The sequence below is a fragment of the Clupea harengus genome, chromosome 14 (assembly GCF_900700415.2).
Source record: "Clupea harengus chromosome 14, Ch_v2.0.2, whole genome shotgun sequence".
Lineage (NCBI taxonomy): Eukaryota > Metazoa > Chordata > Actinopteri > Clupeiformes > Clupeidae > Clupea > Clupea harengus.
Window position 1 is genome coordinate 1,861,507 of NC_045165.1, and position 12,534 is coordinate 1,874,040.

The 12,534-nt window shown below is 41.1% G+C and overlaps 1 protein-coding gene across 3 annotated transcripts in view; it reads right to left on the bottom strand.

The window, feature by feature from the left end:
• Window positions 1–840: 840 nt before the first annotated feature.
• The window catches only part of lpin1a (lipin 1a), a 35,642-nt gene continuing 23,948 nt past the window's right edge, over window positions 841–12,534 (bottom strand). For 2 of the 3 annotated variants that reach the window (XM_031580130.2, XM_031580132.2), the window contains exons 8-21: window positions 12,407–12,534; window positions 12,028–12,121; window positions 10,654–10,835; window positions 10,402–10,495; window positions 10,153–10,222; window positions 8,130–8,222; window positions 7,088–7,149; window positions 5,370–5,505; window positions 4,353–4,501; window positions 3,747–3,833; window positions 2,782–2,934; window positions 1,781–1,895; window positions 1,527–1,630; window positions 866–1,105 (exon numbers count right to left, since the gene is read on the bottom strand). The exon at window positions 12,407–12,534 is cut by the window's right edge and continues 197 nt beyond it. In XM_031580130.2, the coding sequence (XP_031435990.1) occupies window positions 946–1,105; window positions 1,527–1,630; window positions 1,781–1,895; window positions 2,782–2,934; window positions 3,747–3,833; window positions 4,353–4,501; window positions 5,370–5,505; window positions 7,088–7,149; window positions 8,130–8,222; window positions 10,153–10,222; window positions 10,402–10,495; window positions 10,654–10,835; window positions 12,028–12,121; window positions 12,407–12,534 (1,627 nt within the window). In that variant the 3' untranslated portion in view covers window positions 866–945. Of the gene's footprint in view, window positions 1,106–1,526; window positions 1,631–1,780; window positions 1,896–2,781; window positions 2,935–3,746; window positions 3,834–4,352; window positions 4,502–5,369; window positions 5,506–7,087; window positions 7,150–8,129; window positions 8,223–10,152; window positions 10,223–10,401; window positions 10,496–10,653; window positions 10,836–12,027; window positions 12,122–12,406 lie in introns of all 3 variants that reach the window. The other variant, XM_031580131.1, reaches the window with a different exon arrangement.

The window sequence follows — 12,534 nt, forward strand, 5'->3', positions numbered from 1 at the left end:
TGATATAAAAGGTTAAATGGGATTTGAAGTGCGTGCTATATAAAGGGAGAATTTTTAAATCCAGCAACAAAAGGTACCATCCACAGTGCTTTTAAACAAAAGGGTTTTCCTGCTCTAGTGCTGATTCAACTCAGTCTTTAAAGTGGTTGTTCTCGAAGCGTTAGTGTGAAGTTGACATATGCTTTACCCTGTGTTATATCATTACAAACGTTACAGCACTCAGAGTCCCTCTGGGGACACGGTGCCTGGACATCTGAGAAAGACCTGAGTCGTGTTTTATTTCTTTTCTACACCAGTGTGGCCTAAACAATTATCAAATCCTTCTGTGAAATTTAGATTTGAACTTCTACAAGTGCACAACAAACTGTTTCATATGTGACCTTGATTTGAGATATATGGCGGATGTCTTGGTGCATACTGCTAAGGAAATATTTACAATAAGAATCTCTGCTATCTCAGTGCCTGCTTTGTCTCCATTATTAAGTTAAATTAAATTTTAAGAGCTTTAGTTACACTTGATGACTGATTGTGTGGAATTATAATATTGGCACAAGGTAATCAAGGTTATTAATGTCTTTTTTGTGTTAGTTTAAGGACAGAAATGTATAAAAGATTCACAAACAAATAAATAACATAATCACGTAAACATGTAGAAACGTCAAAGATTAATATGCTTCTGTTAAAAGGTGCCCGGATGCTTGTGCGTAGAGGTACTCGTATGGTATTGCAGTTCAGAGCATCTTCTATACTCTTTTCTACTGTATATGTACATTACTATGGATGTGTGTGTGTGTGTGTGTGTGTGTGTGTGTGTGTGTGTGTGTGTGTGTGTCTTTCTCTCTCTGTGTGTGTGTGTGTGTGTGTGTGTGTGTGTGTGTGTCTCTCTCTGTGTGTGTGTGTGTGTGTGTGTGTATGTGTGTATGTGTATGTGTGTGAGTCGTCAGCTCAGTCGCTCCCTGCATCCTTGTCCTCCGGTCCCACCTCGGGCAGCTGGTCTCTCCAGTAGGTGAACTGGCTGAAGGTGTCTGAGCAGGGGAAATCAGACTCCTGCCCCCGGATCATCAGAGGGAAGATGTGGTCCACCACCTCACACAGGCGCCCGTATCTGCAAACAGCACCACAGTGTGTGTGTCATTCAAGTACCGCCACAGTGTGTGTCATTTCAAGGCACCGCCACAGTGTGTGTCATTCAAACAGCGCCACAGTGTGTGTCATTCAAACAGCGCCACAGTGTGTGTCATTCGAGCAGCGTCCGGCTATAGATGTGTGGCTCACGTCAGTTACCGTCACGTCGCTTTTATTTCTACAGCACATTTAAAAACAGCAGGAATAAATTGACGATAAAAAATATACATGAATTAAAGGATAAGAGTTCAAAAGTCTAAAATGAAAAGTATATGAAAGGAATAAAAAAAAGTGGACACACTCTTGAACACACACACACACACACACACACACACACACACACACACACACATAGTTAAAAATGATTGTGATGTGTACTGAGGCGCACTCTGTCCACTTACGATGAGATGTTGGTCTTGGCGTGCTCCTGAAAGAGTTCTCCCTTAGGGTTCACCGTGAATATCCTATTCAAGGGCACTCCAACCTCCTTATAGGAATACACATCCTACAGAGCAGTGGAAATAGAGCCGTGTTTTTATTCAGTGGATCAGAAACACACACTAGCCTTCATTAGAGGCAGAGGACTGGTAGTAAACTCTGTTCAGAGCAAGAGGCTAAGGACAGGTAGTAACCTCTGTTCAAGAGGAGTGTTTACCGTGGCTCTGTTTCCGAAGGCAGCGTAGAAGGGCTCTGTGTTAGGGTAGAACAGATTCTTGATGTCTGTCAGACACTCGATTTTGAATCTCTCCGGCTTCTTCTCTATGACCTCCCTAATGCAGGACGGTAAAAACAGCAAGTGCCCGGTCACCCACCACTGGAGAATCCAATAGGTGTTTTCTCTCGACATTGTTGTATATCGATTGTTAATAGTTCACATTTTACAGTTTGCCTTTGGTTAATGTTTATGACTGCTGGTATGCTGGTGCTGTGGTGTCCAATGAAGTGCGTAATAATAGATGCCATTTAAACGTTAACCACAGTGTTAATGTACAATACATTGATTTAACCTTAAAGTCCACAATAACTTTTAGTTAACCCTCGTGGGGTAGTGTACTATAACTTTAACCGCAGTACAGTGACATGCAATATCTGTAACTGCAAATGGGTTGTGGACACGGTATGCTTATGACGGTATGCTTATGACGGTATGCTTTCACTTTAACCTTAGTGCAGGGGTACCTCATGACTTTGTGGGGTGGTATAATATGAGTGGTAAATTAAGACTCACGACTATAGTAAGGTGGCAAATTAAGACTTTGACTATATAAGGTGGTATATTAAGACTTTGACTATAGTAAGGTGGTAAATTAAGACTTTGACTATATAAGGTGGTGTATTAAGACTTTGACTATATAAGGTGGTATATTAAGACTTTGACTATATAAGGTGGTATATTAAGACTTTGACTATATAAGGTGGTAAATTAAGACTTTGACTATAGTAAGGTGGTAAATTAAGACTTTGACTATAGTAAGGTGGTAAATTAAGACTTTGACTATATAAGGTGGTCAATTAAGACTTTGACTATATAAGGTGGTATATTAAGACTTTGACTATATAAGGTGGTAAATTAAGACTCACGACTTTAGTAAGGTGGTAAATTAAGACTTTGACTGAAGGTGGTAAATCATTGTAACCACAGGTGGTATACGGTACCTGTGTAGGGCAGAGAAGAGGCTGCTGGGACTGAGCAGCACGGGTCCCTGTGGCAGCATGGTGCCCCTCTCGTTCACCCAGTGCAGGTACCCGCGGGTCATACCCGCCATGCCAATCGCACGCGCAGAGCAGTACATGAACTTGTACCCGTTCCTGTGTCACACACACACACACACACATAGTTCTGTTAAACATTTGAAAAATAGCATATATATATATACGGTACATACGTATATACAGTCTACACAGGTCTATGAGTACATTATACAATATATCTCCATTCACAAATACATATACACTTTGTATAAACCATATTTGTAAACCATATTTGTATAGACTATACTTGCCTATCTGTCCGCTCTTGAAACAGAGTGTGTGCTTAACAAGACTATGAAAACAGCCTTCATATAAGAAGGTGTTTGTGAAAACTACAGACATTAGAAGGTGTTTGTTAAAACTACAGACAGCCTCCATATTAGAAGGTGTTTGTGAAAACTACAGACATTAGAAGGTGTTTGTTAAAACTACAGACAGCCTTCATATTAGAAGGTGTTTGTGACAACTACTACCGACAGCCTTCATATTAGAAGGTGTTTGTGAAAACTACAGACATTAGAAGGTGTTTGTGAAAACTACAGACAGCCTCCATATTAGAAGGTGTTTGTTAAAACTACAGACAGCCTTCATATTAGAAGGTGTTTGTGAAAACTACAGACAGCCTTCATATTAGAAGGTGTTTGTTAAAACTACAGACAGCCTTCATATTAGAAGGTGTTTGTGAAAACTACAGACATTAGAAGGTGTTTGTGAAAACTACAGACATTAGAAGGTGTTTGTGAAAACTACAGACATTAGAAGGTGTTTGTGAAAATTACAGACATTAGAAGGTGTTTGTTAAAACTACAGACGCTTTACTTCCTGTTGTTAACCACCACCTCTCTGTTGTCCTCCTGTCAGCTACTTACTGGCTCACTTTGTGGTACAGGCGAGCGATGCCCTGGTGGGTCCAGTCCTTGCCCAGCGTGGGCAGGATGTGTCCGAGGGTGTCTGACCTGTGGGGGTCAGGGGTCAGAGTTGTAAGGTCACTGAGGTCAGAGTCATTCAACAACTCCGTCTCAAGTGAAATAATCTCATGTGGTATTTATAAACCACATTTAAAAATAACTTGCCTCAACTGGAGCGCTAACACTTTTAAATGTTTGTTCAGCCAACTGACAAATGCAGATGATTAGTTAAACATACTACAAAGGATTTTAAGGAAAGATGTTTTCGTAGGCCTTGATAATATGCTACTTCTTGACCTCCGAAAAACTATTTTACAATAAGCATTGATAATCAGCTACAGAGCTGCTAATGCTATTGATGAATGCTAATGCTATTGATGAATGCTAATGCGATTGATGAATGCTAATGGGATTGATGAATGCTAATGGGATTGATGAATGCTAATGCGATTGATGAATGCTAATGCTATTGATGAATGCTAAAGCTATTGATGAATGCTAATGCGATTGATGAATGCTAATGCGATTGATGAATGCTAATGCTAATGCGATGTTAATCCTTGTCACCTGGTGATGGTGCCATCGATGTCAGATATGACGATCTTATCGTTCCAGTTCCACAGGTAGATGGTGCCCTCACAGCGGCACGTCCCCTGGTACTGGGTTGTGACGCTAAACACCACATCGTTCGGACCCTCTTTCAGCTGGAGGCTTGCCTACACACACACACACACACACACACACACACACAAAATGAATCCCTAAATCCTGGATGATCTCAAGGGCATTCCACAAAATCCCTAACTTCTGGATCATTTTCAAAGCATTTCAAGCAATCACTCTGATCGCCTATCGTAGACATAAAAGAAGCTCAACTCTCTGATTTACTGAGCAGTACGTGGGACAGTACGTTATACGGCATTTAAACATGAAACAGCCAGCCAGGGAGAGAACACTCTCCGACACAAAACTGCATACTAAAAAAAATGCCTTGGCTGGCAAGCTGCAGTAAAGTACAGATATGCTATTATGCTAGCAGAATGTTAAGTCAGACGGAGATAGTGGACTGATGAGGCAGAGCTGGCTTCTTACACACAAAGGTGACACACACACACACACACTCTCACACTCACACACACACACTCACTCTCACACTCACACACAGTCCTGGACTTTGTAGTGGAAAGCTTACAGTCTCACTGTGTTTTGGTTTGCTGAAAATCAGGGGTTCTATAAGAACCTTTTTGACTGCTGAACAGAGAAAAATTATTTCACCCAAATACTTACGTACTACACATACACACACACACACACACACACACACACACACACACACACACACACACACACACACACACACACACACACACTTCTCGGTCCTGCTGACAGCCACGTGAGAAGATGAGTGGTGTTTGTTTACCGCTAAGCTAAATGTCTCGTTATGTAACTGGCACCTGGCATGAGATCAGCGGTCACAATGCTTGACTGCACCCATGGGTGAGTGTGTGTGTGTGTGTGTGTGTTGTGCTCGAACCTGAGTGTGTGTGTGTGTGTGTGTGTGTGTGTGTAAGGTGCTTGGCTCACTAGCTGCTCAGATGACAGGCGGAGGGTCTTCTTGTACCAGATGCTGCTGGGGGTGAGTGGCGGGTCGTCCTGGGAGGAGCCTGTGACGACTCGAGCGGCCCGGTTGTCCTCGTCACTGGAGGAGTCGTCTTTCATCCTGAACGCACCAATCAGACGCTCACATTCAACGCTTATGTTTATTTAAAAGATGCCCCTTGCTTAAGAAACGCACCAATCAGACGCTCACATTCAACGCTTATGTTTATTTAAAGATGCCCTTTGCTTAAGAAACGCACCAATCAGACGCTCACATTCAACGCTTATGTTTATTTAAAGATGCCCCTTTGCCTAAGAAGTCATGAACGTTGTTAATGATGGAAAGTATACTGACAACATGTCAGAAACATGTATGATATGAAATATACTATAATACAGTGTGAACATGTCAGAAACATGTATGATATGAAATATACTATAATACAGTGTGAACATGTCAGAAACATGTATGATATGAAATATACTATAATACAGTGTGATCATGTCAGAAACATGTATGATATGAAATATACTATAATACAGTGTGATCATGTCAGAAGCATGTATGATGTGAAATATACTATAATACAGTGTGATCATGTCAGAAGCATGTATGATGTGAAATATACTATAATACAGTGTGATCATGTCAGAAACATGTATGATATGAAATATACTATAATACAGTGTGATCATGTCAGAAACATGTATGATGTGAAATATACTATAATACAGTGTGATCATGTCAGAAACATGTATGATATGAAATATACTATAATACAGTGTGATCATGTCAGAAACATGTATGATATGAAATATACTATAATACAGTGTGATCATGTCAGAAACATGTATGATATGAAATATACTATAATACAGTGTGATCATGTCAGAAACATGTATGATATGAAATATACTATAATACAGTGTGATCATGTCAGAAGCATGTATGATATGAAATATACTATAATAGCAGTGTGATCATGTCAGAACATGTATGATGAAATATCTATAATACAGTGTGATCATGTCAGAAACATGTATGATATGAAATATACTATAATACAGTGTGATCATGTCAGAAACATGTATGATATGAAATATACTATAATACAGTGTGATCATGTCAGAAACATGTATGATATGAAATATACTATAATACAGTGTGATCATGTCAGAAACATGTATGATATGAAATATACTATAATACAGTGTGATCATGTCAGAAACATGTATGATATGAAATATACTATAATACAGTGTGATCATGTCAGAAACATGTATGATATGAAATATACTATAATACAGTGTGATCATGTCAGAAACATGTATGATATGAAATATACTATAATACAGTGTGATCATGTCAGAAACATGTATGATATGAAATATACTATAATACAGTGTGATCATGTCAGAAACATGTATGATATGAAATATACTATAATACAGTGTGATCATGTCAGAAGCATGTATGATATGAAATATACTATAATACAGTGTGATCATGTCAGAAGCATGTATGATATGAAATATACTATCATACAGTGTGATCATGTCAGAAACATGTATGATATGAAATATAATATAATACAGTGTGATCATGTCAGAAACATGTATGATATGAAATATACTATAATACAGTGTACAGTCACAGTGCACACACACACACACACACGGTGCTCAGACGCTATCTGTGTTACCTATAGGAGCCGGTCGGCACGGACTGACTTCCCTCATCACCTCCCGTTTCTGATATGGAATCCTAAGGAATGAGAAATAATAGTCATGATGATCCTAATCTCTTTAAACTCTTAAACTCTTTATTAGTCATGATAATCCTAATCTCTTTAAACTCTTTATTAGTCATGATGGTCCTAATCTCTTTAAACTCTTAAACTCTTTATTAGTCATGATGATCCTAATCTCTTTAAACTCTTAAACTCTTCAAAGCAGCATTAGTCATGATAATCCTTATCTCTTTAAACTCTTAAACTCTTCGAAGCAGCAATAGACCAAAACTACAGTATAGAACTGTCTTCCCCGTCTGTGTTTTACTGTGGTGAAAAGCTAATTGTCTTTATTAATTGCCCCAAATTGCTAATTGCCCCACAGACTGACAGCACTGAGCTGTGAAGTTCAAAAACCTCACTAGGCTCTCTAACGTTTCCAGAAGCAGATTAGCATCTGACAACAGCACCCATGAATGTCAAGCTCCTCGCTAGCATTAGCATCTGACAACAGCACCCATGAATGTCAGGCTCCTCGCTAGCATTAGCATCTGACAACAGCACCCATGAATGTCAGGCTCCTCGCTAGCATTAGCATCTGACAACAGCACCCATGAATGTCAGGCCCCTCGCTACCAAATCCGGCCCTCTCGGGCCCAGGGTTACGGGTTTGGACCCTGCGGTGCGCGTCCCGGTGCGTGTCCCGGTGCAGGCCACACATACACACACACACACACACACACACACACACACACACACTAAATCTCGGTGCAGGCCACACACACACACACACACACACACACACACACACACACACACTAAATCTCGGTGCAGGCCACACACACACACACACTAAATCTCGGTGCAGGCCACACACACACACACACACACACACACACACACACTAAATCTCGGTGCAGGCCACACACACACACACACACACACACACACACACATACACACACACACACACACACACACACACACACTAAATCCCGGTGCAGGCCACACATACCGACTTGGAGTTGCTGCTCCTGCCCCTCCATGAGAACCACCAGCGGCCTCCTTTCTTGGGCATCTTCTCCTTGATGACGTTCTCCACTGCGGCCTGGAGCAAAGCAGAGAGGGTCCCGATGCTCAAAACTCAAAACCATAACAAAACGGACACACACACACACACACACACACACACAGACACACACAAACAACTCTCTAACAGGATGGTGGAAGAGGAGGAAGCAATACACGTGCACTGAGATGGGAAAAGAAAAGAAATGAAATGAGGGGAAGAAAAAAGGAACAACTACAAAGCATGCAGTCGTCTCTCCAGAGACGGACCAAACCACCTCAGCGCACAGGGGGGGCGCCCAGAAGGCGCTGGGCACACAGTATGAGAAGTAGCCCAGGGCGGAGTAGACATAGTGAAGGCAGGAGTACTTCAGAAACACGGTGAAATGAAGACAACAACAACAACAACAACAACAACAACAACAAGGGGGAGGAGAAAGCAATCAAAGAATAGTGGAGAGGGGGGAGAAACAGAGGGAAGAAACAAGTTTACTAGACAGCCAGGGGAGAGGTCAGGATGTCAGGAGGTCAGGTGACACTGACACAAGGGACCAGAGACAGCCAGGGGAGAGGTCAGGAGGTCAGGAGGTCACGTGACACTGACACGAGGAACCAGAGACGGCGACGAAACAGGGACACTCAGGTGACATCAACTCAGCCCAGCAGTTACTGTGAGGTGTGTATGTTATTGTGAAGTGTGTATGTTACTGTGAGGTGTGTATGTTATTAGGATTGGATAGTGTCGTGTGTATGTTACTGTGAGGTGTGTATGTTATTGTGATGGGATAGTGTGTATGTTACTGTGAAGTGTGTATGTTATTGGGATGGGATAGTGTGTATGTTATTGTGATGGGATAGTGTGTATGTTATTGTGATGGGATAGTGTGTATGTTACTGTGAGGTGTGTATGTTATTGGGATGGGATAGTGTGTATGTTACTGTGAGGTGTGTATGTTACTGTGATGGGATAGTGTGTATGTTACTGTGAGGTGTGTATGTTATTGGGATGGGATAGTGTGTATGTTATTGGAATGGGATAGTGTGTATGTTATTGTGAGGTGTGTATGTTATTGGGATGGGATAGTGTGTATGTTACTGTGAGGTGTGTATGTTATTGGGATAGGATAGTGTGTATGTTACTGTGAGGTGTGTATGTTATTGTGATAGGATACTGTGTATGTTATTGTGATGGGATAGTGTGTATGTTATTGGGATGGGATAGTGTGTATGTTACTGTGATGGGATGGTGTGTATGCTATTGTTATGTGTGTATGTTATTGCCAACTCATAATAATACAGTATTTACTATGAAGTGTATGCTAAGTGTAATGACAATAAAAGTATTTACTGTGAAGTGTATGCTATCTGTAATCACAATAATACAGTATTTACTGTGAAGTGTATGCTATCTGTAATCACAATAATACAGTATTTACTGTGAAGTGTATGCTATGTGTAATGACAATAAGAGTGTTTACTGTGAAGTGTATGCTATGTGTAATGACAATAAGAGTATTTACTGTGAAGTGTATGCTATGTGCTAATAGTACCCAGAGTTTTGTGTTTGTTAAACAAACTTCCAATATGGTTTCACAGTTGTATAGTATGGTATACAACAGTAGGACAGTAGGACTGCAGTGCGGTTAGTTAGTAGATCTACATGCAAAGGCATGTTGAAACAACAGTCAACCAGTAGGTGGCACTGTTGATCTAACTGAGCGCATATTGCATGGCATGGAGGATCTACTGGCTGTGCAGTCCATGAGTGGCAGTTACACTAACCCCTGTGACCCTTAATGTACTGATGCAAGGATAACACTGTGAGTGAGTGAGTGAGTGAGTGAGTGAGTGAGTGAGTAAACAGTGAGTGAGTGAGTGAGTGAGTGAGTGAGTGAGTGAGTGAGTGAGTGAGTGAGTGAGTGAGTGAGTGAGTGAGTGAGTGAGTGAGTGAGTGAGTGAGTGTAGTCTACCTTTGGAAGAGGCTTCTGGAAAACCTGCATCGCCAGCAAGAGAGGAGCCGCCGTGGTCCAGTTATAATACCTAGAATAAAATGATACATTTATACATCAAACCAAAACATGTGGGTTTGCTATTATTAAGTGCATGTCGCAAACTGAGGCAGTCCTGATAACATTACAATTCATTCTTAAATGGGTCACAAATACATGCTTCTCTTTCATTCCTTTTCACTAATTTCAATCATTTTCACTGATACATACTTGGTTCCAATCTTCACAACAAGGTTGGGGTCATCGATGACGGACGGGTTGTCAGCAAACTCCCGGTAGGATATTGCTTTCTCCTCAAACTGCTCTGTAGAGGGGACACATCCAGACATGTTGTAGTCATCAGGTAGTCTCCAACATGTCAAACATGTATCACCGTAAAAAACGACTCTGAACATGCCCTGACACCTGAGCTCGTGTAAACAGCAGCAGTAAATCAGGAGGCGTGTTTCTCGTAGAACCTACCCCTGGTTAACTCCATGTTGTCTGTTAGTCCTCCACACAGGGAGATGGCGATAGAGGGCGGGTCCCCGGTCTGGTCAGAGTAGCTGTCCACTCCACTGTCCGCTCCGCTGCTGCCCACGGACTGAGGTGATTGGTTGGCACTGCGCAACTCGTGGCCCCCCCTCACTGAACCAGAACCCTCACTGCAGAGTAAGAAGAGGATGGCTTCAGTCCTTCAGAACATAGTTCCAGTGGATATCTTAACTATCTTACAATTAAACATAGTTCCGGTGGATATCTTAACTATTATACAATTAAACATAGTTCCGGTGGATATCTGAACTATTATACAATTAAACATAGTTCCGGTGGATATCTGAACTATTAAACAATTAAACATAGTTCGAGTGGATATCTTAACTATTATACAATTAAACATAGTTCCAGTAGATATCTTAACTATTATACAATTAAACATAGTTCCAGTGGATATCTTAACTATTATACAATTAAACATAGTTCTAGTAGATATTGTGGGATATTTTAATATGATTCAGGAGGAATGTCAGATAATTCATTTAATTAGTTTGAGGATCAGACACATACAATACGATTTCAAAAAAGGGTTTGGCCCACTGGATATAGGGGTGGGTCATTATACACATTCTAAGCTTTCTGATTGGATGGTGTCAGGTTAGAAGTCAGGATTTGATTGGTTACAGGGTCAGCCATTCAGGGCTGGAGTGGGAGTGTCAGGGTAGGTTTTAAATGTGCTGGCGGGAGTTCATTTTGTCACCTTTCTAGAATTTTCTCTTATTGTGGTTTAAGATCTGCAATTAATTCGTACTAGAGAATCCACCATCTGCTGTTCGACTCCTGCTTAAATGGGACTGTGTGTGTATATTTTAGACACCACAATATCTGAACTATTATACAATTAAACATAGTTCCAGTGGATATCTTAACTATTATACAACTAAACATAGTTCCAGTGGTTATCTTAACTATTATACAATTAAACATAGTTCGAGTGGATATCTTAACTATTATACAACTAAACAGTTCCAGTGGATATCTTTACTATTATACAATTAAACATAGTTCCAGCGGATATCTTAACTATTATACAATTAAACATAGTTCGAGTGGATATCTAACTATTATACAATTATTATGATACTGTTATCCAATCAGTGACATGATGAGTAACCAGCGCTGCTCCAGTCAAACATCACCTCTGCTAAACACCATGATGTGTGCTAGCATGCTAGCATGCTCATCCTGACACGTGTATGAATGCATCTGGGACAGGACCGGGGCAACCTGCCACCTGATGAGGATCCTTTCACTGTCCTTTTGCCATCTGTGTTTTGGTGGAGTTGGGTAGGTACTTACCTCTTTGGGAAGTAAAGGGCAGCCACTTCAGGCTCCAGTGCTGTGATGTCATCCAGGTAGACCCCGTCTGAGCCCAGGTGTTGGCTTCTTTTGTCTACCGATGCACAACATCCATTAAAACAGCTGGTAGGGCACTGCCCGATCAATACCAAATCAATACCTAGAAAACATACTAAAAACCCTACTGATTCTCTCAACTTGATATGATAAGTGCATGTGCTAAATAACTAAATATAACATTAGATTCACTGCTGCACGCACAAAATCTTCCATATTGAATTACTTAATTAATTATTCTAAATGACCTGTGGCTACAATGAGATAGCTTGCTAATTGTTCAAGACCTCCCTGCATGAATACCCTTGGTATGAGCACACACCATTTCTTTTGGAGGGAGAGTCAGCCTTGCTCAGCGGTCGGCAGCTGGGGCTGTTCCGGCCTTCGTCCAGATCGTGCAGCAGACGTGCCACTGCGCCAATCCCGTCCACCTCCATGCCTGCAGGGGGT